The sequence below is a fragment of the Vulpes lagopus genome, chromosome 13 (assembly GCF_018345385.1).
Source record: "Vulpes lagopus strain Blue_001 chromosome 13, ASM1834538v1, whole genome shotgun sequence".
NCBI classification, from domain to species: domain Eukaryota; kingdom Metazoa; phylum Chordata; class Mammalia; order Carnivora; family Canidae; genus Vulpes; species Vulpes lagopus.
In genome coordinates this window covers 8,280,709-8,308,351 of record NC_054836.1, presented here as the reverse complement: position 1 = coordinate 8,308,351, position 27,643 = coordinate 8,280,709, and the positions used below count along the sequence as shown (strand labels likewise).

Here is a 27,643-nt window from a genome sequence, read left to right as displayed (position 1 = left end):
TTCTTTCTTTCTTTCTTTCTTTCTTTTTTTTTAAGATTTACTTATCTGAGAGAGAGAGAGAGAGAGAGAGAGAGAGAGAGAGACATTGCAAGCACATGCGTGGGGAGAGAGGGAAAGATCTCAAGAGGACTGCCCGCTGAGCATGGAACCTGATGGGATGTGGGGCTCCATCTCACTACCCGGAGATTGTGACCTCAGCTGAAATCAAGAGTCAGATGCTTAACAACCGACTGAGCCCCCCAGGCGCCCCACGAGAGAGTGTTTTTGAATGTCAAATGTTATTGCTCCAGGACAATTGCTTGGAAGAGGTACAGAAGACCAACAATGCAGTGCACTACCGAGTACCAAGTACAGAATGGCTGGACAAAACCAGCCCTACTTCACACATTCCAGGGCAGGAGGGGTCTGCAGAGGCCTCTACAGTGACACTGCTAATGAAAGCTAATTAAAAGTGCCAGAGATCAGAGCTTGATGGAAATCAAGTGGGAAAGACAACCAGAAAAAATAAAGGAAAAGAAAACATTTGAGAGCTAGGAGCCTAATTGAAAAAGGAAATCATATTTTAATTAAAGCAAACAGAGACCCAATATTTACCAAATGAGAACCCTGATTCCATATGGCTAAGAACATACATGGGCTTTGGTGTTGGACTGACCTAAGTTTGAATCCTAACTCTTATCATTATTATGTAAACTGAGAATTTGCTTAGCCTCTTTAAGCCTTAGTTTTTTCATCTAGAAAATGAGGTCATAATAGTTACATAGAGAGTTTCAGGGAGGATTTAGTTAACCAGCAGAGGTAAAGCACTTCTTATGGTTCATGTCATGTACTGAGTTTAATTATATAATAGTAATAATAATGGGTCTTAAAACAGCACTGCAAGAAAGTAATTTAGGCCTCTGGGTAGTTTACAGTAAAGGTGGTTGTTTTCTAGAAGCTATCCTTGTTTCAGTGAAAATGGTGTGAAGTCTAAAGTCTGTAAGGCTAGGCACATGTTTACTTCTTGGTAACTGTTCCTATATTTAGCTAAGGATGCTCTCTGATACGTATGTGTAAATTCATATGTATCAAACACTTTGAAACGCAAATCATATTCACCAACATCTTAGATTGCTGTTACAGAGCAGCAGAGGGGAAAAAAAACCCCACCCAGAAACCAAAAACAAAACACATTTACGGTAACTAGTCATAAGAATTGTCTAATGGGAAAGGTGCGGGGGAAGAAGTCTGGCCTTGGTATGGTTTGTATGGGGTCATAGCTTGGCTTTTATAGCTATAGCAAATGTGCCTGTTTCCTACATTTAAGCACCAAAATTAAACAGTATATTTTCATTTACAAAACAAGAAAGGTCAGCTTCCATTTTCCAGTTATTCAGTAAGAATTCTAATAAAGTCAGTAAATGATCATTCTTGGGCTTGAGTCAAGAACAAGCTTCATATCTTTTCAGTACATGTCTTTATAGCACAATCATTTCCTGGCAGAAAAATGGCCTCGTTGGGTGAATTAATTTAATTTCCTAACCATGACAACTACAAAGGTAGTGCAGGGTATATAAATAGCACAACTGGATGAGAGATTTTGGGCAAGTCACTTCTGATTTCCATTCCCTGGGATCTTTATTGGAAATAATACTGTCTGTCATCTATGCTAATCTCTGAATCATTCCAATTCCAGCACATGTGCTACAAAGGGAGGACTACAACTATCTGCCAATAATCTTGAGGAACCCTAAATTATATATAGACATTATATATGTACAGGGCATGTTGACATTAATTGAGCATAATCAAAAGAACTCTCAAAGCCTCGTACATAAGATATGACCAATCAAACATCAATACGGGCAGGCATTATTTTTGAGAGCTTTATAAATACTCATTTTGGGGGGTACTCTCTGGGGGATAAAGAGTCCTCATTAAACAATTAATTAGAGATCAGTTAATTGCCAGAAGGTATGGAACCTACTATAAGTGTAATAAACACAGAAAAAGTAGATCAAGTAGAAAGAAGGATGGTCAGAAATAGTGTAGCAAAGTCAAATGAAGGTTTAATTTGGGAGATGTAATATTATTTAAATCTACTTATACAAATTTTAAAGAAAATTTTTTTAGGCAACAAGCCATACAAATTTTTGTTTTATTATTACATTTTATTAATAAGTACATTTCCTTCTCCCAGGGAGCAAAAGCTATTTATCCCATCATATTTCCCAATTTACTCTGGCCCCTAGGAAAGTCAGGGCTAGCTTTGTACCACTGTTGAATTCCAGAAATATAACAGAAATTTAGGGGGCACTACTATTAAAAGAATTTTGGTAGCAGACTGATCTCTCCTATAAAATTAGTCAAAAATCCCCATGATAAATAATCTTGAGTCAAAAATCTGGAGTTTTACAGGTAGAAGTTTGAAAAGGGATAGGTTATCCCAGAATTGGAGAAGTGGATAAGACCAAGGACAGACTAAAGGTAGGAAAAAACATAAGCAGAGAAAAGACCGTGAAAAATATATGCCTATGTATCTTTTCAGAAGCAGAATTGCTCTCTGGCAATCAAATAACATTTTATCTAATAGGTAAGGGCATTTCATATTTTCAGCCAGGCCACCCCCAAAGCTTCCTTCAGAGGCAGTATCCACTGCTGATTCATGTGAGTGATGGGGATTTAGGGAACCACAGATACGCATCCGTCTGGATGTCTGTGGGTATTTCCAGTAGATGGCAGCATGTCATTGCTAATTCCTGTCAGCCTATACCCTGGTCAGTCCAAAAGGGAAAACCCACACCTTTTCTGCAGAAAACCAAAGAGCTGTTCCTTGTCCAAGAGGTTTGTGGGATGAAGTTAGCCTCAACAGCGGCCTTGGAAGGAATTCAATATTCTCGGCCATGCCAGGGATCATTCTGGGCCTTAGACACAATACAAGGTCAAGGATAAAGCACGGGGTTGAATTGATACACATTCAGTTTCTAGGCTTGGCTTTGTCATTCACTCTGTCACCTAAATAGTTTGCCTCAGAGAGGAGTTGGAGAGGTTCAAATGGGAAGATGCTTTAATTTACTGGGAAGATCAATTTATGGGGAAAGGACCATTTCTGGGCAGGCAGCACATTCATGGCCTGTCCTTTTCTGCTCTTGTGCTGCAACACCATCCCCTTCCTGTCTTCTTCAGAGGCTCCTTTTCCTTCTCATGTCCTAACACATTGGTATTCCTCAGGGCATGGTCCTCCGTATACAGTGCTCATTTCCTCGATGGTTTCACACCATAATCTGAGGCTGATGACTCCCCACGTCTGTTTGTTCAATACAGCTCCTTTCACCCCCAGCTTCTAGCTCAAGTGTCTAGTTGCATGTGAGACATCATCACAGGCAGCTGACATTTCTCACGTCCACTGGTAACCTCCATCAAACCTCCCTCTCCCTCCTCCTGGAGGCTTTTTTTTTTTTTTTATATATATATACCTAATTGGCTTTATTCAATGATTTCTGCATTGGGCAACTGCCCATCTAGCAGATAGAAGGGTACTCCTAGGGGGATCCCTGGGTGGCGCAGCGGTTTGGCGCCTGCCTTTGGCCCAGGGCGCGATCCTGGAGACCCGGGATCGAATCCCACGTGGGGCTCCCGGTGCATGGAGCCTGCTTCTCCCTCTGCCTGTGTCTCTGCCTCTCTCTCTCTCTCTCTATCATAAATAAATAAAAATTAAAAAAAAAATTAAAAAAAGAAAAAAAGAAGGGTACTCCTAGGACCCACTTAGCTACCTATGTCAGAAGGTACCTTGATTCCTTTTTCTTTATTCTCATGGTTCCATCACTGTCTAAATCCTGCCAATTTTAGCTCCCACCCACTTCTCAACTGTGTCCTTCTCCATCTCCTTCCACACGGACCTCGTTCAGGCCCTACTCTCTCTTGTCAATCACCTTCCACTTGGTTTGCAGGGCCTGCAGTTTTATTGTCCTCCTCTCCACTTCCTCCCCTAGCGGCTCAAGGGATCTACTTAGAATACAGGCCTGACCGTCTAGCTCTTCCCCTGAATCCATTTACCCTACAGGATCGAGTCTGAACACCTTAACATCCCCCCATCCCCGCCAAGAATTTATGGAATGCCTACTACAGGCCAGGTCCAGGGCTAGAGAAGTGAACAAGAGTCCTTGTCTTAGGCAGCTCACATTCTACTTTCCACAAACAGGTAAGGAGCGAATGAACAAGAATAGGTAAGATGGTGATATGCGCTAAGAAAAAAATGCATCGGAGTAAGTAAGGAAAACAGGGCGTCCAGGGGGGAGAGGGAGACATGCTTTCAAACTTTCGAGAGGAGGCCTGTGAGGAGGGGGCAAGTGTGGTGAGCTCACCGGAGGCTAGCTCTGCTCTCCTCTTGCCTCATCTTCTACTACTTCCTTCCTCAAGCATCTGCTCCACTCGCCCTGAACTGCCTTTTCTGTTCAAAATGACTCTCCCTTCCCCGCAGGATAACTCTGCTTAAGAGTTATCAAGCATATCAAGCATCACCTCCTCCAAAAACTCTGCCTTGATCTTCTACCTCCCTGATAGATTGGGGGAAACTCAAAAAGTTAGATATTTCCAACAAATCTCCCTCCTCCACCCCACCCAATCAATGTAAGCAGAAAACATGGGCTACTCATTTCCTGTGATGGGAAGCTTTAAGCTTTAAAGTTCAACCTCTTTTTTTTTTTTAAGATTTTATTTATTCATGAAAGACAGGGATAGAGAGAGAGAGAGAGAGAGAGAGAGAGAGAGAGAGAGGCACAGGCAGCACAGGGAGAAGCAGGCTCCATGCAGGGAGCCCAATGCAGGACTTGATCCCGGGACTCCAGGATCACACCCTGGGCCAAAGGCAGGCACTAAACCGCTGAGCCACCCACGGATCCCTCAAACCTCTTTTTTTTTTTTAAACAGCTTTATTGAGATACAATTCACTCAAAGTGTACATTTTATACATCCTTTGTATACTCATAGGGTTCTGCAACCATGAGCACCATCTATTTTTGGACATTTTCATTACTCCAAAGGAAACCCATGTTCCCATTTTCTCCCAACCCTCCAGCTCTAAGTAGCCACCACTCGATTGTCTGTCTCTCTATAACTTTGCCGACTTTGGACATTTCATATGAATGGAATCATACTGTATGTTCTTTTGTGACCGGTTTCTTTCATTTAATGCAATGTTCTCAAGGTTCATCCATTTGTGATGTATCAGTACTTTTCTTGTGATACCTGGAAAATACCCATTGTGTGGGTTTATCAGATTTTATCTAGTGCTTGATGGGTATCTGGGTTGCTTCCACTTTTTGGCCGTCACGACAATTTGTGTACAGATTGTTTTGTAGATGCATGTTTTCATTTCTCTTGAGTAACACCTAGAAGAGGCACTGTCGGGTCATATGGCAAGTCTATGGTAAGTTTTAAGTTTTGAGGACCTGATGAATGTCTTCCAAAGCTGCTATGCCTTTTTACATTCCTACCAGCAATGTATGAGGATCTGAGTTTCTCCACATCCACTCCAATACTTGCTGGGGTTGGACTGTCTGCCTTTTTGATTGGTGGGTGTAAAGTGATTATCTCATTGTGGCTTTGACTTGCATTTCCCTAATAACATCTTTTCATGTGTATATCAAGCATCTTTTCATATGTGTATGAGCCTTCTCTATATCTTCTTTAGAGAAATGGCTACACAAATCCTTTGCATATTTTTTAGTAGTTTTTCCCAGTAGTTTTAGACTTACAGAAGAATCGAGAAGATAACACAAAGATTTCCCATATAACTTACACCCGGTCTCCCTATTATTAACATCTTATATTAGTATATTTATCACAACTAATGAGTCAATATTGATTCTTAACTGAAGTCCACAGTTGATTGACATTTTCTTAGTTTTTACATAATGTTCTTTTTCTGTTCCAGGATCCCATCCAGGACACTGCATTACATGTAGCTGTCATGCCTTCTTATTTTATTTTATTTTATTTTATTTTATTTAATTAATTAATTAATTAATTAATTAATTTATTTATTTATTATTTGTAAGAGAACATGAGCAGTGGGAGGGGCAGAGGGAGAGGAACAAGCAGACTCCCCAATGAGCAGGGAGCCTGATATTGGCCTCAATCCTAGGACCCAAAGGTCATGACCTGAGCTGAAGGCAGATGCTTAACCAACTGAGCCATTCAGGCATCCTGTCATGCCTTCTTAGTCTTCTTTTGGGTATAAACATTTTTCTCAGATTGCCCTTGTTTTTCATGACCTTGACAGTTTCAAGCAGTATTGGCCAGGTATTTCTATGAATTCTGGATACAAGTCCCTTATCAGATATATGATATGCAAATATTTTCTCTCATTCTTTCAGTTGTCTCTTCACTTTCTTGATTCAATCTCTTATTGAGCTAAGCAAATACGGTGTGTTGTACTTCTCCATATAAACCTGTGTCCTGAGGAGGCATTTCAGGCAAGGTTGATTTCTTCTTTGGTTCAGATTCCAAATGGTTGCTTCTTTACCAGTGATTTTTCTGTTGGCTTCTGTGATGATGTTCCTCTGTATGTGTACTATACACAGGGGATATAGGACTTTGCTGGTTAAGTAAGTTTATATAGAACAGCTCCAAAGGTAAACGAGAGTTGTTGGAAGGGAGTCTAGGGCTGTAGAAGGGAGATGTGGGGCATGTAGGAGCAGAGACTGACCTCTATTAAAAATAAAACCACTCGGTGTCCAATACGGTGTCACAGCTCCTCTTCATTGTGGGAAACATATAATGAATATATATGCTAGGAAGAGCAGGGCTTTCTTAGTGACTAATATGTAAAGAGAAGTTTCTAATTTGGTCTTCTATACATCAACCCAGAAATACTCTAATTGCATTTTTGTTTGCCATAAATGCATCAGACCCTACCACAGAAGTGAGGAGGGAGAAGCCTGTTCCCAGAGCTTGTTTCTGCAGTAGGCGTAGAGAAGCTTGAGTGCAAACCAAAGCATTTCACTCCTCTTATCAGGGCCCAATCCTCTGTCCTGAGCTAATTTAACCTACAGGCACCACTAGACACAGAAGAAGACACTCTCCTCTTAACACATTTTCTTCTGGGACACAGACCTCTCTCCTGCTATCTTCCTGCCCCTTCTCAGGTTCCCTGGCTGGTCTGTCTTGTGCACTCCAACATCTCAATGGTGGACTGCCTACCCAAGGCTCAGTTCTTGGATGGCCTTTTTTCTCTGCTTGTGTTCTCAATACGATCTCATCTCTCATTCCACCTTACGGCTTTAAATCCTATCTATATGCTGATGATTCCCAAACCCCTATTTCCAGCCCAGACATCTTTCCTAAATTCAGATTTGTATATTCAGCTCTCCATGATTTCTATTCGGTTGTCTGATGTGCATTTTAAACTCAGTATTTCCAAAGCCAAACTCTTGATAGCCCCTTCCTAGCTGTCCTGTTCCCACCTCCCAAACTCAGCCTGTCTTTCCCGTTGTCTGGCTCATCTTTTCAAGTAAATCAAAACTCCATCCTTTGAATTGCTCAGAACAAAAACCTTGCAGCCACTGGCTGACTTCCAATCCCTCAGCAAATCTTGTCAGCTCAATTTTTAAACTATATCCTAATCTGACCACTTCTCATCTTCTGTGCTGCCACCATCTTGGTTTGATTCACCACCATCTTTCACCCAGGTTATTGCAGTAGTTTCCTGACAGCTCCTTCTGCTTTTGCCTTTGTCTGCAACCTCCCCTCCCGAAATGTCTATTTACAACACAGCAGCCAGGAGGGTTTCTTTCACAGTGTAAGTTACATTATGGCGGTCTTCTGTTCCAAACCATCTGATAGCTTCCTACCTTACTCAAAGTGAAAGCCGATGTTATTGCAACAGCCTTCAAGATCTCAGCTTCTTCTTTTTTTTTTTTTTTTTAAAGATTTTATTTATTCATGAGAGGCAGAGACACAGACAGAGGGAGAAGCAGGCTCCATGCAGGGAGCCCGATGTGGGACTCGATCCCAGGACTCCAAGATCATGTCCTAGGCCAAAGGCAGGCACCAAACCACTGAGCCACCCAGGGATCCCCAAGATCTCAGCTTCTTAGAATAAACCTGTGACGCGATCTCGGACTTTTTCCTTTGCTCATTCACTTTAGCCATACATTCTGGCCTTTCTGCTATTCTTTAAATGCCAAGCATACTTCTCCCTTTGGTTCTTTCCTCCTACATGTCTTTTCCTCATATGCTCTTCCCCGAGATAATCACATGGCTTTGCTCTCAGTTCTCCTTTAGGTCTTTCCTCAAATGTTACACATCATTAAGGGCTTCTGTGACCACTCTAAAATTGTGGGTTACCTTTATTAGACCCTGGAATACTCTCTTCCCCCTTTCCATGCCTCATTTTTCACCATAGCATATATCATCATCTGAGATACTTTACATTTTGCTTTTAGTCTTAATTGCCTGAATTACAATAATGTAAATTCAGTGCCCAGCCAGACTTCTCCCGTGACACAGTGCCTGGACTCCTGGGTTCTTTCAGAGACTCAGTTCTGGAGAAGTGCATGGCAGCTCAGGGTAAGATGATTTCTGATGAAAGGAACTAAAAAGGCACACTCATAAATCCCTTCCATTTTCTAGTTAATCTGCAGTCATTTTTCCAGGACAAAGTATTGCCTTGAGTCTGAAAACGCACACTGGGGTCAAAAGGGTCAAAACCAAAGCAGAGATCATTATCATAGGGGACAGAGTTTCTCTGTAATTCTGGTGATTATACAGGTTCTGCTGATCCTTTGCTTACCCGAGATTTATCCTCCTACTGGAGAGAGAGTAAAGGTGTGTAGAAAAAGGGATGGACAGCAGTGCTACAAGTAGAAGAATCAACAGAAATGGAATCACTCCAGATTCCTCTTTATTACATAAAGGGTGTTTGAATTTTCCACTGGCCAGGGAGGCTCTGGAGGTGAAAAACCACAAGAGCCTTGCAACTTTTTAAGTAAGTTTTATGACACATGGCAACTAGTGATTAATTACTGTGTTAGAAGATAACATTCCTATAGAGATTTGCTGGAAATACAGATGCTGTCCATGCTTGATTAGACACTGCTTACGGAACGCTGAGGCTCGCTGCTGCAGTCTGTTATTTCTGGCTATTTTGGTATAGCTGTTATATTTATTTTACACAGCTTCAAATTCAGTGGAATTGATGGAACCCATTTCACGAAACCCGTCCCTACCAAAAACAGGAACAGAAAAAAAATAAGGCTATAAAGTGTGTCTATGTGTGTTTGTATGTAGGGGAGTAACAGCAAATGAGGGAGAAAGAGACAATGAATGGCAGGGATATATGGTTCCTTTCGTCAAGTGCTTTCTGCTCTAGAAGGATGCTGTTCTTTAGAGGCGTGTAAGAAAACTGACCCGTGTAAGCTAATTAAAGAACTTTTCAGGGCATTAAAGACAGACTAAACTTTGTCATTATCCAAGCCTTTCACCAACAGCAAAAGAAGCCTTGGTTGGATACCTATCCACTCCTCCAGTATACATGATGAGCACCTACTCTGACCCAGGCACTAAGTAAACAGACAGAAAGAGTTTTGGTCTCTTGGGACATACAAATCTAATAAGGAGAGGTCTTCTCAGGGGCATCTGGGTGGCTCAGTTGGTTAAGTACCTGACTCTTGGTTTCTGCTAAGGTCATGATCTCAGGGTTGTGAGATCGAGCCCCATGTCAGGCTGCCCACTCAGTGGGGAGTCTGCTTGGGATTCTCTCTCCCTCTGTCCTTCCATGCCACATGCTCTTTCTCTCTCTCAAATAAATATATAAATCTCAAAAAAAAAAAAAAAAAAGAAGGAGAGGTCTTCTGAACCAAGATTGGAAGGATAGCATCATCCAATGCTACATATTTAAGCTGCCTATATTTCCTTTCATAATCCATATTAAGAGTAAAGACAATAGTTGTAGTACCTCTCCAAAGGGGTCACATTTCAGCCCATACCCACTTCCTTGGACATCATTCACAAATCCAACTATAAGAGGCATGGCTCAGTTGCCATTCAATTCCTGAAGAAACACTGCTGGCACACAGCCCGCTGATGCCAACCTCAAGACTGCCCAGTCAGTATTTCATTATTCAGATGCTGCTTTTTTTAGTACATGTTCAGGCCCCATACTGTCTGCCAAAAACCGTTAATTTACTTATTTCAGCTAAATAAAAAAAAAATCATTTAAAAAAGGATGATTGAATTTAAGAATTATATTCCTCAGAGAATTAGTAATGCTCTTCTGTATCCCTCGGGCCTCCATGTTCTTAACTTCCCCTTGTCAATGTTATTATGAATAGACTAATTCAATAATGAGATCATTCCCCATAAGAGCAACCAAATAAATGCAGTATTCAGTCACACCTGGTTTCCTTAATCTGTGCAAAGAAGGCCTTCTACCAAATTTAGCCTAAAGTAGGGAATTTAATGAACACACCCACCCATATACCCACACAAAGGAAGAACAAGACCGGGAAGAAGGACAGAGAAGCAGAGGAACAGGGTAGCCATGGAACAAATGGAGGGCTAGATTGGAGAAGAAAAGTTAAAAAAGGAAGATCTATGGTTATCTTCTTTCAAAACAAAGACCCTAGCATATAGATCTTGATAACTGTCAAAGTAATGCAATATTTCATCATTTCCTAAAATGTCTTAAAATGGTTTCAAATTTTCTGGAACTTCTTGAGGAATCAAAAAATCGAATGAAATGATCTGAGAGTACAAATGTTGGGCAGGAGAATTCTAGACTATTGAAAACGAATGACTTCCTAGCCATTAAGGGGTTTACAAAATAATTCACCAAGGTACAAACAGGAATAAAGCACTAGGATACCATAATCATCATCGATCCTCTTCAAAACTGTTTTTGCTTTCCTCAAAGTACCAAAGGTCTGATGATTTAAGTAAAGTATAAATAGTGTTGAGACCACATGAAGAGAGGATAAAACAAGCTCTCAAATTGGAAAAGTGTATTATAAAGAAGCATTAAAAATTGAGATCAGCAAACCCAGGACAGGGAAAGTAAGAGTGCTGTTTGAAAGAAGAGCCTTCAAGGACATGAAGGGTGAGCATGGTTCATGATGAGTAACCACTGTCCCCACTGAAAACAAGAAGAGAAGAAGGGTTTCAAATGGGAAAGAGAAAAGAGATGAGGAAAAGACTCATATAAACATACATTTTACACGTTATTTATGAGGGAAAAAAATCCTAATGTTTACAAGTGTGCAAATGATTAAATAATGGCTAATTTATATCGTGGAATATTTGTTCAGGTATAAAAAGTAATACAGTGGACCCTTGAACCACGTGGCAAGGTAGGGGTGCCAACCTCCATGAATCACAAATCTGTGTATAACTTTTGACTCTCCCAAAACTTAACTACTAATAGCCTACTGTTGACCAGATAGATGCCTTACCAATAACATAAACCATTGATTTCTAAAGAATTTATTTATTTATTTGAGAGAGAGAGAGAGAGAGAGAGAGAGAAAGAGATGATATGAGAGATGAGAAAGAGAGAGAACATGAGTAGAGGCAGAGGAAGAAGCAGGCTCCCTGCTGGGAGCCTGATGCGGGACTCGATTCCAGGACCCTGAGGCCATGACCTGAGCTGAAGGCCGACAGATGCTTGACCAATTGAGCCATCCAGGTGCCCCATGAACAGTGTTAACCCATATTTTGTATGTTATATGTATTATATACTGTATTCTCACAACAAAGTAAGCTAGAGGAAAGAAAATGCTATTAAGAAGATAAGGAAGAGAAAATACATTAATAGTAATGTACAAAAAAAAAATCTGCATATAAGTGGACCTGCACAGTTCAAACCCATGTTGTTCAAGGATCAACTGTACTTTCAAGACTATTAGTGGCTTTGGGAAAAATAATGTTTTCAAAGAATATTACTGATATGGGAAAATACAATTAAACAAATATAAAATTACATTAACATAGTTCCAATTTTGTACAAAGAGAAATTATATGCATGCATAGTATGATAATTCACTTGTATCCATGGCACAGGCACAGAGCCAGGAGAAATTGTACCGACTGTCATAGTCTCTAGATGAAAGGCTTATAAGTAACATTTATTTATTTTTTTTTTATTTTATATTACATATCTTAGGCAATGAGCAAATATTGCTTTTATAAGAAAGTACTGAAGTTTTGTAGTAAGAGGAACTTAGGTTAGAGAACAGGAAAAACTCTGCCCCAGGGAGGTTAAACATCCAATAGAATTGTACAGAGGGACGCCTGGGTGGCTCAGTGGCTGAGAATCTGCCTTTGGCTCAGGTTGTGATCCCGGGGTGCTGGGATCAGGTCCTGCATCAGGCTCCCACAGGGATCCTATTTCTCCCTCTGCCTAGGTCTCTACCTCTCTCTCTGTGTCTCTTGTGAGTAAATAAAATCTTTAAAAAAATTTAAAATTCAAAAAATAAAAATAAAAATAAATAAATAAAATAAAATAAAATAAAATAAAAATTACCTTCTTTAAGACTCAAGAACATCTCACTGGTTCATTTTTTTTTTAAACTAACTTTATAAGTACTAAGAATCTATTTTTCCAAGTAATTTTTTTTTTAAAGATTTTATTTATTTATTCATAGAGACATACACACAGAGAGGGGCAGAGGCACAGGCAGAGGGAGAAGCAGGCTCCATGCAGGGAGCCCAACATGGGACTCGATCCAGGGTCCCTAGGATCAAACCCCGGGCTGCAGGCGGCGCTAAACCGCTGTGCCACTGGGGCTGCCCTTTCCAAGTAATTTTTATAGGCAATGGGATCTTGGCTTTGGTATGAGGGACTGAGCCCGATCTTTCCTCCTACCTTGCAAAGTCCAGGTCGGCCTCCCGCGACATGGTGATGTTGGTCAGATTCTGCTGAAGGACAAAGATGTTCCTACACATCTTCTTGATGCCGGACTCACTGATGCGCCTGAAGTACTGGGCACCATTAATGAGGATGCAGGAGATCAGGTGACCCAGTCCTGAAGGGCCAGCGCAGATCAGTGGGGGGAAAAGAGGAGACGGTTAGTACCACCTTGCATGAACTTATACACCGATCTGGAAGGGTTTCTCTCTTCAAATTCTCCACAAACTTAAATGACCAAAGGATGTCTATCCCTGAGGATTGTTGCACCCACTGATCTTACAATAGTTTCAGAGTATACAATGTCCTAGTAGTCACAAATGGAGAGGCTCGATTCAACATAACCACTGCTCCAGCCCTGCCATGTTATACCTCAAGCTACCAGGCCAAGGGCTTAGAAAATATGCCAGGTTGTTTTTTTTTTTTTTTTCCAGGTTGTTATAAACAACCGAAGAGCATGGAAACTTTCTTTTTCTGTAAGGAGGTTCTGGAAGCAGAGAAGAACACGTGAAAATACAATGATCCATTTGGTTTTCCCTTCCTCCCACAAAATGTAAGTACATGTATATAATAAATTATAATAATAATAATTAAAAATAAAACCCAGTAGAAGTTGTCTGCTTTAAATGATCACTATGCACTAGCAACTTCAAATAATATCTGATAAAATACTCCTTTCTGCCACGCCAAAGAAGCCTGAGACTCTGTTACCCCCATTCCCCACTCCTTGGCAAATTCAGTATTATGCCTTTTGAATTTAGAAAGTAGTATCACAGATAAATACCTAGAGGTTTTTACACAGAAAGTCTTCAATGCATTATTTCTTCCCCTCTATTCTAAGTCAGAGTGTTACACCCGTATTTCAAGAAGAGAATTGCTACTCATCAGAATGAGAGGTTAAGAAATGTCTGGGCAAATGAGAAGGTAAGTCTAGGAACTGTGAATGTTGATACTACAGGGCTTGGAAGAGCCACAGTCAAGAGCAAGGAGGCAACTGTAGTGAGCGAGGAGTGACTTCTCAGGGGGGCAACGGAGCTGCCAGCTCCAGAGGACTGCTTCCAGATTCTCAGTGCCATGGGGAGAATAGTTTACCTTTTAATCACTAATTCTTTTTGGCTGAAGTCTTTTAGGGATAATTCCTTTCAGAACGCATCTTTATGGCATCATTTAGTGGGAAAATAGGATTTCTTATTTTTTGGTCTGCATTTTGGGGGACATAACTGATTCTTAAAGCAAGCAATTGCCAAGCATTTCTTTCTTATCCCCAGGTTCTATAATCTTTTGCACAAAGAAACTTCTTAATTGTTTTTAAATAACATTGGCTTAATTCTGAGAGACACCATAGGTACCTTTGGCACCCAGGCCTACATATAAACAAACCAGAAGAAGAAGGAAGGGAATATAGTTTGAAGTCCTAAAAGACCTTCCCATGGGAGGAATTTGGCATGAAAAATGATTTGGCTGGCATCACATATTTCAAAATGTTGAAGCTGAATGCCATTACATGGAACTTGCTTTCATACTCTTCCTTGCCTGCCTGCCCCAAGGCATTTATGGATATGGACTTCCTAAAATCTCTGCTGATCAGAGGTTTCTGTTCTTTTCAGACAGTAGCGTGTTCTTTGAGAGAAAACTTTCATTTCTGCTGATAATTTTAGTCAATGAGAGCTCTTTTAGAATCTTCTCATTTTATGTGTGCTTCTTTTTCTTTTATGAGCTCCTCCTGAACTAACTCATGGTCCACTCTATGTGTTTACACAACTCTCACGAGTGGTATGTCAGGGAGGCAGCCAGGCTGCCATCTGCCTTATGTTGGATTAAATCTTCCCAACCAGGAGCAGATGGCAGCCATATTGTTGTCTACCTGCAGGATCACATCCCAGGCTGCAGCTATACAGAGAGAGAGACCAGATATTGCAGCTTTAATTCAAAAAGGAAAAACCAAACCAAACCCAAACCCAAACAACTACAAGTTTTGAACTTCAATAGTATAGAAAAAACAAAAAGACCTTCACCCTTCCTTCCTCCTCAAATCCTAGGCATAGAGGCAGGGTCTGACCTTCAAATATATATTGGAACTTGTGCTGCTGAAGGCTGGCACTCATGGCCTCTTCAATGGCACTGATGTCTTTGTTGAGCTTGACCACCAGAGGGTCATAATCCATACTTTCCACATTAGCAACGATGGCATAGTTCCCCTCCTTTGCAAGGGGGATGAGATAGTGGAAACAGTGAACCCTAAAAAAGGCAAAGATGGAGAGAGCAGTTAGCAATATATTTTCCTGATGAAAACAATAATTTTTTGGGACAGAATACTCAAATATTTAAGGCAGCAGTGGCCCTGTAAATATTTATGCACTCCTCTGCTTGTTCACTAGAAAGCCATCTAACGAATAAGTGAGTGATCTGGAGCCAGTCAGTTTCTGTGATCCTCACTTGCTTATTAATCCAAACATTGGGCTGAGCAGTAAATGAGCTCTAAAACTCCTTTCAAAGACTGGGGTTATATGCATAATGTGAAAAGCATTCTATCTTTTAAAAGATATTGCTGTAGCAAAACTGAGAGGCACAGGTCACAGAGCTCTAAAGAGTTGGCCTTGGAATGATACTACTTTGGTTTCAATTCCCAATTTCAACATTTACTAGCTGTGTGACTTCAGGCGCATCACTTCCTTTATGTCTTGGTTTCCTTATCTGTGCACCTGGGATGACAACAACACTTACCTCATAAGGTGCTCTGAGGAGCTACTAAGTACCAAGCATATGGCATAGGCCTGGCATAGAGCAAGTGCACTGGAAGTGTTGGCTATCATCACTCTTATTACAATTAGCCTGTTACTTAAGCAAAACACTAAAATAAATTTACTTATTTATTTAAGAATAAAATTGTGTTCGCATTTGGGAACGTGAGACATGATTTTGTGCCCTAAAAGACTCCACAGCCTCCTGGGGCAGACCAAAACATCCCAATCAAACAGGGGCACTTGAGTGGCTCAGTAGTTGAGCATCTGCCTTTGGCTCAGGCTGTGATCCTGGGGTCCTGGGACTGAGTGCCACATCAGGCTCCCTACAGGGAGCCTGCTTCTCCCTCTGCCTATGTCTCTGCCTTTCTCTGTATCTCTCATGAATAAATTAATACAATCTTTAAAAAAGAAAACCCAACCAAACAGCAACAAAAAACAACCCAATACAAAAACCCCAAAGAAGGCCTCTTCTTTTCAGAAGTGTCTCAATCTGAAGCACATGTGTCAGTGTGCCATGGACATCTGCCCTGGGGTGTCAGGAAGGGTTTGCAACAGGAGGTGATACCTAAATAAACAAGATGATCTGAATGAGCTTGAGGAAGGAGGGCACTCCTATGTTGGCATGGCCTGAGTCATTCTTTTTTTTTTTTTTTAAGATTTTATTTATTTATTTATTCATGAGAGACACACAGAGAGGCAGGGCAGAGACACAGGCAGAGGGAGAAGCAGGCTCCATGCAGGGAGCCCGATGTGGGACTTGATCCCGGGTCTCCAGGATCACATCCCAGGCTGCAGGCGGCGCCAAGCCGCTGCGACACTGGGGCTGCCCAGCCTGAGTCATTCTGACCATGCACATTTCCTAGGTTCTCTTTGGTAGTTATTGGTAACTGCCAAGAAGTCTGAGATGGGTAAGGACTGGCTACTCTGTGACTTTTGTGTTAAGCAGTAACAAAAGCAAGTTTCAGTCCAAATAATTCTACCTCACAGGCTTTTTTTAAAAAAAAAAAAAAAAAAAGAAAAGAAAAGAAAACAAAATCCTCCATCCATTGGCAGGCATACTTCAAACAGACTGTACTCTAAGCCCAGTGAAGTCGGAATTATTGTTTTGGGTGCGCTGTTTGATCGTGCCATGGGAGGCTTACTAGAGGTAGACGTGAAGACCCTCAGAGTGAAAACGCTGTTACCCTCATGGTCTGCATCAGGTGACAGGACATGTTCCAGACAAATGACTGCAAAAGCTTTGGGCATTATTCCTAATGATGGAGCTTCAGGCTTGACTGTCATCTTTCCTTTTTTTAAGTAAGGTTTATTGAGAAATAATTTGTAAACAGTAAAACTCACCCTTTTCAGTGTCTAGTTCTATGAGCTTTGACAAATGCACACAGTTGTAACATCACAACTATAATCAAGTTATAGAACGATATCATCATGCCCAGAATTCCCTTGAGCCCCTCTGCCATCAAGCCCTACCCAGACCCCAAGGATCTGGCCACCACTGATCTCTTTACGCTCCCTAGAGTTTTGTCTTGTCCGGAGTGCCATATAAATGGAATCATATAGTATGTAGCTTTGGGAGTTCTGCTTCTTTCTCTCTGCTTAAAGCATTTGTGATTTGTTCATGTGTGTTTGTTCCTTGTTACTGATGAGCACATTCCCACTGCACGGAAATACTACAGTTTACCTAGTTACCAGGTAATATCTGGGGTGTTTCTCGTTTTGGGTGATTATAAATAAAGCTGCTTTGTGTACAGGTTTCTGTGTAAATATAAATTTTCATTTGTCATAGGTAAATGCTGGAAGTGAAACTGCTGGGTCATGTAGTAAGTATTATTTTAACTTTAAAAGAAACAGCCAAATTGTTTTCCAAAGGAGCTATGCCATTTTGTTTTCCTACCAGCAATGATGCACCAGAGCTTACTGATTTTTTTTTTAAAGGTTGTGTTTATTCATTTTTAGAGACAGAAAGAGCAAGGGGAGGACAGAGGGGGAGGGAGAGGGACCAGCAGACTCCAAGCTGAGTGTGGAGCCCCGTGCAGGGCTCGAGCTCATGATCCTGAGATCACGGAACCAAAGCCAAGAGTTAGATACTTAACTGACTGAGTCACACAGGTGCCCCAAAATTGTAAGACATTTTAAGCACACATTGTGATTTGATTTGATAGACATACATCTTGTTGAAGGATTCCCCCAATCTATTCCCCCAATCTATTCCCCTAATTAATGTCTGTCACATATTTATCCTTTAAAAAAAAAGAAAGAGAACATTTAAGTTCTACACTTTTAGCATCTTAGCAAATTTCAATTATATGATATTGTGTATCAACTAAAGTCACCATGTTTTACATTAGATTCTGAGGCCTTATTCAAATCTTATACTAAAAATTTGTACCTTTACTAACCTCTATTTCTCCAACCCCAGCCACTACTTTTCTGCTCTATGTTTCTATGATTTTGACTTCTTTTTTTGATTCTGCATATAAGTGATATCATGCAGTATTTGTTTTTCTTTGTTAGAAATTTCACTTCAGCTAAAGCCTTTGGGTGTTTGTTGGGTTAAAAAATTATTTTTACTTATTCTAACAGATATATAGTTGTATCTCACTGTGGTTTTAATTTTCATTTTCTTGATGACTACTGATGGTGGGCATATATTCATGTGCTTATCCACCATCCATATACTTTTGGGTTCATAATTCTTGCCCAATATCCTTTTTTTTAAAGATTTTATTTATTTATTCATGAGAGACATACTGAGAGAGGCAGAGACAGAGGCAGAGGGAGAAGCAGGCTCCCCTTAGGGAGCCCAATGCAGGACTCGATTCCAGGACCCCAGGATTATGCCCTGAGCTGAAGGCAGATGCTCAACCACTGAGCCACCCAGGTGCACCTTGCCCAATATTTTTATTGGTTGTTTGTTTTCTTCAGTTTTGAGAGTTCTTTATATATTCTGGATACAAGTCCCTTATTAGATATGCATTTTGGGAATATTTTCTCCTACTCCTTGGCTTGCCTTTTCATCTTAACAATGTCTTTTAAAGAACGGTTTTTAATTTTGATGAACTTCATAATTTTTTTCCTTTATGGATGGTGTTTTTGGGTCATACATAAGTCATCTTGGCCCAAATAAACTCACAAACATTTTTTGTCCTAAGTTTTCTCTTAGAAGTTTTATGGTTTTAGGTTTTATATTTAGACCAATGACCCACTTTTAAAAATCTTTTAGAGATTTAATTTATTTATTTGAGAGAGCATCCACAAGCAGGCAGTGGGGAGGGGTAAAGGGAGAGGGAGAAGCAGACTCCTCCTGAGCAGAGAGCCAACGTGAGACTCAATTCAGTACCCTGAGATCAGGATCAGAGTTGAAGGCAGATGCTTAACTGACTGAGCCACCCAGGTGCCCTGATCCATTTTGAGCTGTATTGTATAGGATGTGCTATATTCTTACAACTTGCTTATGCAGGGGAATCTTAAGATCTTGACTACCAGCTCATTTTCATTATGGGTGATCATCTAACAGCTGCATCAATTAATGACTAATTTCCTTTCTCCAAAAAAAATTCATACTGGCATTCCTGTGCTAATCGGCAAGGTGTATAGTGTTAATCCAGACACCAGTAACTGCGCTGGTTGCAGCCCCCTCTGAAATGTGACCTTTCTGATCGTGAAAGCTGACCAGTCCTGGGGTGGGATTCATGACTAGGGAGACTGATTGCTACTGCGGTTGAAATTTAAACTGAGTAGCTCTTAGCCGAAAATAAAATCAAGCCATCAGTGCTAAAGTATTTTTATAGTAAATTACAGATGACATAACTCCAGATAATGGGAAAACCATGTACAAAAGCATGAGGCCTTTGAATGGCATGAAAGAAGGCCAGTTTTCGGGAATGACAAGGGGTTCCTTTTAGTACACACAGATCACATGTGAAGATGGAGGCACGAGGTGAGCTTGGGGAGATGGGTAGGAGCCAGGTGATTATCAGCTTTGGGGGCCATCTATGGACTGTGGACTTTATTTGAGAAGCCATAGGGAGCCTTAGGAGGATTTTAAGAGGTGAAATGATATAATCAGATACGAGCTCTGGCAAGATCACTTGAGCACAGTGTACAGGGTAGAATGATGGTGAAGAAGGGAAGCCGCTGACAGTACAGAGACGACTTTGGACATTCTCAGGAATTGGAGGTGAGAGCTTATGAGATCCTGAAGTGAGTGGTGCCGGAGAGAAATAAGACTGCTTGGAGGTACCCTCTTCCTCTCCCAAAATAGCAAGAGATGAAAAAGAAACTAAACTAGTCACTGGCAAATGTCAAATTCAAAAAGTGTTTTCTTTACTTTGGGTTCTGGCATGTTGTTGCTGACCTTAACACGACTTTGGCATTAAGGATCTCTGCAAATATTGCTGATTACACAGCAGGATGGGTGATTTTCAGAAAGTGCATGCACACTTTGGATCCCAACAGTGGCAGGCGGCTGCTGTTGAGCCCACTTAGAGCCCTCCTGATGGTGAGAAAAATCAGCTGATAAAGGCGACATTCCTGGCATCTTGGGCTCAAATGGCAACTTAATTTTCCTCTCCGAAACTTCAAATAGGAAATAAAAAAAAAACCTCAACAATTTTTAATGGTCGCAACACGTCTTTCATCTTTTGGGGGTGTTGTTTGCCTTATGCTTCAAACTGCAGAAAGGGGTGCTTGTTGGTTAAATGTGACCTACAGTGACACAGGTAAAATGTCCAATGCTCTTTGGATTGGTCCTTCAACAGAGAACCTACTGGATTTGAGAACACTTTCTGGTTTGAACTTGAACGACGCTACAGAAAAATATGGGCTATGGATATAAAGATATTTTGGTGAATAAGACAAATTTTCGGCATCTGAAGTTGTTTGGACTTCTTGCCAGCATTTCCCACTATTTTTTTCCCCATTAATTTCTTTGTCTATTCTATCTGTTCTCTCCTATTCCAGTGGCTTCTGGGGTAAAAGTACCAGACACAGTACTAACCAGCCACTTCTTCATTGCAGCAGCTCCTGAATGACAGGGCCTAAGTCCTAATTCTCTTTTATGGCAGGATGGGAACAAAACAACCACTAGGAGATTATAGTGACAAGGAAGACGCTGGCCACGCAGCCTCCGTACTTCTGAGATACATGTAGCAGATGACTGGGTGAAACCTGAGTCTCCAAATCATTTTCTTTCTTTCTTTTTTTTTTTTTTAATTCATTTTCTTTAAAGAACAACAGGTTTTGTTTGGACAAGAAGCGCTTACTTTGGGTTTCATTTCAAACCAGCTAATTCTCAAGAACCATTCAAGTTTTTATCGGGCACCTATTATGTAGCAGGACTGATCCAGGGTCTGGGGCCATAAGAATAAAAGTGGTACGCCTGATTCCTGCCTTCCAGGGGACAACAGTCTCTTCCACTGTAAACCACTGGGATAGCAGAGGTGCTTGGCACTCTCCTTATTTTAGCGTTACCTTAATTTAGCGTTACCTTATTTAGCGTTACACATACACCAAATGTGTATGGTACATTTACCAATGTACCATATGGTACATTGTACCATAGTACAATGTACTGACCTGCCAGTGAAATGTCTTACTCGTTTTATCGTATTAACTGTATAAACACACATGCACACAAACGCTTGTTACTGAGACAAGGAAAGAATGAAGTATGTCAATATTTATTACCTGAACCATCCATGGGGCTCTCTGCCTAGTTTTATCTACCATACTTTATTCAAAAAAATTTTTTAAGGTTTCCCATTGCTCTGTTTTTTAAAAAATTTATTCACATTCAATTAAAAAACATATACTGTGTTACTGGTTTCAGAGGTAGAGGTTAGTGATTCATCATTTTTTTAAAAAAAAATTATTTATTTATTCAGGAGACACACAGGCAGAGGGAGAAAGCAGGCTCCATACGGGGAGCCCGATGTGGGACTCGATCCCAGGACCCTGGGATCACACCCTGAACCAAAGGCAGATGCTCAACCGCTGAGCCACTCAGGCGTCCCTGATTCATCAGTCTTATATAACACCCAGTGCTCACTGTATCTCCACCATACTTTAAAAGGAACAAAGACAATGAGCAGCATATTCATAAGAAAGCAACCTGAATGTTGAAACCATGTTATATGAGAAGGTGAGGGAATTTAATTTAGAAACAATAAACATGTTTAGTGCTTTTCGTAAAAGTCAAGGGAAGAAAATTCTGTGTCAGGGACTGTAAAACTCGGTGCTTTTTGTTATTCATTCTTACAATGACCTTTATCTGTTTTTAAATGATTGCTGAAAGAGATATAGCAATGGGTGTTATTGTACTGAATGGTTTCTTGTAAAGTTAATAAATAATGACCAAAGTGTGTGCAGCATTAAGAATAGTACTGTCATGACGTACAAATATTAAAAGGGCAGAATACAGGTTAAGGATCTAAAAGACTTACTCTGACGTGTTGAAAATCTCCCACTCGGAATGAACTACACTCCAAGAGGCTAATTCTGGATGTGGAACACATTATGTTCCCAACACAATCAATAGCATGAATTCTAGGAGTTGTGATAGTAATTAATTCGATGTTCCCTTGCTTTTCTGTGCAACCCAAGTAATGGAGGCATTAGAATGTTTCTGATTTTTGTTTTTGTTTCTGCCTATTGCATGTATCTATTCATAGAAACCACCTGATTTATTTTACTGTCAGCTTGTAAATAAATATAAAACAAATCTAAAAATTATTGTAAAACAAGTCAGAAAACATAGTGGAAGAGCCTTTCTTTTTGGACAGCTGCATGTGAGAAATATCAGAAATGATGCTGTGTAATAAAACACTTCAAATCTGCAATGCTGCTTCCCTGACTCCTCTCATAAAGTGCTCACAAGCAATTAAGAAGTAACTCACTGGACAAGATAATGAAGAATGAAAAAAGCACGCGGCATACAAAAGAAACGACACCCACAAAACATGATCAATTATGCTTTGCCTGAGCACACCTGAAAGACATCCAAGTTCTAACTGGAGTCCAGACACATGAACTAAAATCCTATTTATGTTTTTAAAACCTTAATCTAGTAAAGACTCCAAATGAAAAAACAAAATGCTACATGAACTTTAATAATGTCTCATGGTAATACAGATGTATTACTATACAGTTTCCGATCTAGAATTTTCTGATCCTCCAGTTGCTAATGTCTGTATCCGCCAGCTGTCTATTTGATGTTGCTACGCAGAGGTCTAGTAAGCATCTCACACTGAAATCTCCAAGATGGAAGTCTTGATGTCCACCACCATGCCCCCATTCTTCTCCTCCCTCAGACTTTCTCACCCCAGTTAACAGCCCTGGCACCCACACAGTTACCCTGGCCCCAAAGCTGGTGTGGTTTGCCTTGGGTCCTTTCTTTCACTGCCACTGGCCCCTGCACCGAATCCAACTGACTGACACATCTCATCAGCTCTACCTTCGAAATATATCTCAAATCAACCCTTCTCAGACCTCTACGTCTGCCACCCTGGTGCTCGGACCTGGTCTCAACAGTCACTATGCTTCCATTCATATTTCCTCCTACAATCCCTTTTCCAAACAAAAGCTAAAGTGCCCTTTAAAAAATGAAAAGTAAATGAATGAATGAATGAATGAATCTCTCTCCCTTGCTTAAAATCTTTCTATGTCTTCTCCAGGCACTTAGAATGAAATCTCAACTTTCTTTTCTTTTCTTTTTTTAAATTATTTACTTATTTATTCATGAAAGATACAGAGAGAAAGGCAGAGACATAGGCAGAGGGAGAAGCAGGCTCCAGGCAGGGAGCCTGATATGGGACTCGATCCTGAGACCGCCGATCACGCCCTGAGCCAGGGTCAGGTGCTCAACCGCTGAGCCACCCAGGCATCCCTGAAATCTCAACTTTTACTTGGTCTGAGGGTCACTCTAATTGGCCAGGCTTCATGACCACACATGGTCAGGCCCTAGCATGCCTCTTTATGTAACCTTCCACTCCTCTTCCCGTCCTTATTCACAGGGCTAGAGTGACACTCCTCTCCATTCCTCAACCCTGCCAAGCTCTACTGTCTTGGGACCTTGGGGTGTTGCCCTCTCTGTCAGAAATTCTTTGTACAGATGGTTCCTTCCTGTTACCATGTCATATTTCCTTTGGCCATACTACTTGAAAGCCAAAAAAGCCAATACCCCTTCGTAGTCGACCCCAGCTACTCTCTCCAATGTCCAGAATGATAGGACTAACCACATGTGGCTGTGAAGCACTTGAAATGTGACCAGTCTGAATTTCAATGTGCTGTAAGTGTAAAATATGCAAATTTGAAAGGCTTAGTACAGAAAAAAAATGAAGCTCATCAATAATTTTTACATGAGTTACATGCTGAAATGATAGTATTTTGGATATACTGGGTTAGAAAAAATATAATTTATTATATTATCTACTTTTTCAGATGACTATTAGAAAATTTTAATTATGTGGTTTGAACATATAGCTCACTTTTATAGTTCTATTGGATAGCACTGCTTGATTTCATTATGCTATTTTATTTTGTTAGTTGTACTTATGTGAAATTATCTTTTTTGTTCATTCATTGCCTGTTTCCCCCCCTTAGAATGTAGTTCCATAAGAGCAGGGCCCTTGAGTGATTTTTTCATTGTTGTATCCCAATTCCTAGAACACTGCCTAGCACAGAGAGGACACTCAGTAAATGTCTATTGAATGAACAAATGATTGAAAACTCCCCAGTCTTTTCTTTCTACCATTTCCATAGATGTGATAAGAGAGGCCACCAAAGCATTAGCTTGTTCCACACCGCAGGGGAAAAAACAAGAGTCCAAAAATACGGAGTCTCTGAAACTATTGTCCTGAATTATTATTTAATGTAATTTCTTTTTGGGTTGTAAGTTCTTGAAGGAAGGGGTCATAGCTCTTGCATCTGTATACTCCTTCACTAATCAGCAGAGTACATTAGTAAAAATATCAGTGACAATAAAATCACCATAATCATAAAGTTACCACATTTTGAGCATTTATTTTGTGGCAAGCATTGTACTAATTATTATTTCATTTACAAAGTCTGTAAGTTAGGAATTACTGTTTTACTTTTACAATAAGAAAACAAGGTTACTGGGGTGCCTGAGTGGCTCAGTCAGCTAAGCGTCTGCCTTTGGCTCAGGTTATGATCCCGGGTCCTGGGATCGAGTCCCATGTCGGGCTCTCTGCTTAGCAGGGAGCCTGCTCCTGCCACTCCCCTCTGCTTATGCTCCTTTTCTCTCTCTCAAATGAATAAATGAAATCTTAAAAAAAAAAAAAAAAGAAAGAAAGCAGGATTGGTAAAGGTGATTAACTGACTTAAGATGGCTTAGTAGCTGGTAGAGACATTCAAATCCAGATCATTCTGATGTCACAGGCCAGGCAAACTCTGTATCACCATATTTCCGATACAGCACATGATTCCAAACTTTCACGGTGATTAACACTAAAAATCACAGTCAGTATAAAAAAAGGGCATCAATGATAAGTTATGGTGACACTTTCTAGAAAGAAGCAAGTGATATATGACCCATGATGCATTTAAACTGCAGTCTTGTGCTTGGCTGTGTCATACCTGACTTCCAGATGTAGGACCAGCAAGCAGCGGTCAGCCATATCCTGGAAGGATTTGGCAAGCTCACTCAGAGTCTGCATGATCTGCTCTGACACTGGAGGAAGATCCATGTTCATATGGCTCTCTTGAGCAGGAGACAACACTGAAAGAAGGAGAAGAAAATATCAGTCACTGCACCAGATACCTATAGATCTGCTTGAAATGACATCTTACTCTGTTGCTCATCATGTTTTTGCCAATTTGGCTAATGCTGGTGTTGGCAGCATTAGATGTCCAAGACACGATAGACTATTTCTGTACTTGATTCAACACTGATTGCCTTCAATCAATGCATAGGTTAATAGAACAGAATCTCAGAGATGAAAAGTGGCCTTAGTAGTCATCTGGCCCAACCACGTGGTCTAGGCTTGTGTCACTTGTACAACTTCAAGTGGCTGCTGTGCTTCTGGTTGCATATTCACACAAATGTTTGTGAAAGAGAACTTGATAATATTTAAGGCAATCTACTCCATCTCTGAAAGACGTGGCCATCTACATTTAGCCGTATCTGTTGCCATTAATTTCTAATCATTGGCTCTGATTCTACCAACTTCACATTCATTCTCACATGTGTTAGCACTTCAGGTATTAAAGATACCATGTCTTTTGGCTTCCTTGAAGTCTTCCTTTTCCCAGGCTAGTTATCCCCAGTTTTTCAGCTATTCTTCATATAGTCAGAGTGAATTATTTTACAATTCTCATAATTTGCCAACAAAAATATTCCAATTGTTCTAGATCTCCCTTGAAATGTAGCTCTCAGGACCAAACATAATAAATAATACAGAGTAGGTGTGTCCTGTCCGGACAGAATTATCAGCTCCCTTGTTCTAGATGCTATGCTGCTTGCACAGAAGCCTGAAATCTTGGGGTGGGGTGGAGCAGGAAGTGTGCCATATTCTACTTTAACTCATAGAGAGATTATAGTCAGCTAAAAGCCCCAAAAGGTCTTTTTGGAAAATTTGATAAAACTACTTTCTGTATCTCTATCAAGTAATTGATAAAAATATTTAAGGAACTTAGACATTTTCTTCGGGAAGATACTGAACAGCAAAAGTGAGAACTATATTTATGTCTAGGCCTCTGTTGCATATCCAGTTCCCCATAATTTCTCAAAGATCACCAACAATTAGTTTGGCAATTTCATGCAAAAGTTCTTTTGCTACTCTACAGTTTCCAAGACTGGCTTTGAATCCTATCTCCACTACTTACTTACATGACCAAGAGTGAAATACTTAAATTATGTCTTAGTTTCTCACTGTAAAACAGAGTACTATTACCTACAACATGTGGTTTTGAGGAGCATTAAATGGGTTAATGTGGCTAAAACACACAGAAAAATAGCATATCAACCTCGTTTAATATTAATACAAATAACAAGCAATTATTATTATTCTTTGGCGTGTGATTTGTCCAAGTTATGAGTCTTAAGCTTAATTATAGTGACAAGGTACTTAAAAGATAATTCCATCTTGAAATTTCATTATCAGTATTTTTTGCTTTTCCACCTGAGAATTCTTCTGTCAGAGGATGCAGTATCTTTTGGAGGGAGGGCACTTAGGGGATATGAGATCTGGCAAAGCATCACTAACTCGGGAGGAGGTCACCATACAGGGCAGAGAGTCACGTGTGGCTGTGGCAGGTTCTATAGTCACAGGCCTTTCAGAGCTGCATCTGTTTCTGGACTTTGCTAAGCCCAGAGAACAGCCCAGAAAGACAGTCCAGCCTCATAAGGCCAAGTTTCTCCTCTGGGAAACCAGACTTTAATAAATTAAGATATTTTGGCAAAGATTAAATGAAAACCAAACAAATTTGGGCCAAGGGAACTGATCCGTAAGAAAGAATAAAATGTAATGACGTAGATTTAAGATTACCACCAGCTTTGGCATTATTCAGGATGCTCAGTAACCCGCCCCCTCTCTAAGGGTAACATTGCCCAAGTTGGATGATTATAAGGCGAGATCACTGCCTTCATAATGTTTTCACTTGGCAGGCTGGATGAAAGCAACTTTTTTTTTTTAAAAGATTTTATTTATTTATTCATGAGAATACACAGAGAGGAGAGAGAGAGAGAGAGGCAGAGACACAGGCAGAGGGAGAAGCAAGCAGGCTCCACGCAGGGAGCCCGACGTGGGACCCGATCCCGGGACTCCAGGATCACGCCCTGGGCTGAAGGCAGCGCTAAACCACAGAGCCACGGGGGCTGCCCGAAAGCAACTCTTAAGTACCACCATTCTAATACTTGAAAGCATGTTAGGGCTTTTGAGTACCTGGACTCTGCTGTTGAATGACCCTAACTGGGGTTTGAGAGCTCTTTATGTGCCAATGATAAGGGGCAGAAATCAGAGCCCGAAGAGATCAGGCTCATGGCTTCAGGTCAAAA

At 40.6% G+C, this 27,643-nt stretch overlaps 1 protein-coding gene across 1 annotated transcript in view; it reads right to left on the bottom strand.

Moving 5' to 3' along the window:
• Positions 1–27,643, bottom strand: part of EXOC4 (exocyst complex component 4) — a 755,174-nt gene that overhangs the window by 42,373 nt on the left and 685,158 nt on the right. The window contains exons 15-17 of the mRNA XM_041727473.1: positions 25,225–25,366; positions 14,943–15,121; positions 12,842–13,001 (exon numbers count right to left, since the gene is read on the bottom strand). Of these exons, the coding sequence (XP_041583407.1) occupies positions 12,842–13,001; positions 14,943–15,121; positions 25,225–25,366 (481 nt within the window). The remainder of the gene's footprint in view (positions 1–12,841; positions 13,002–14,942; positions 15,122–25,224; positions 25,367–27,643) is intronic.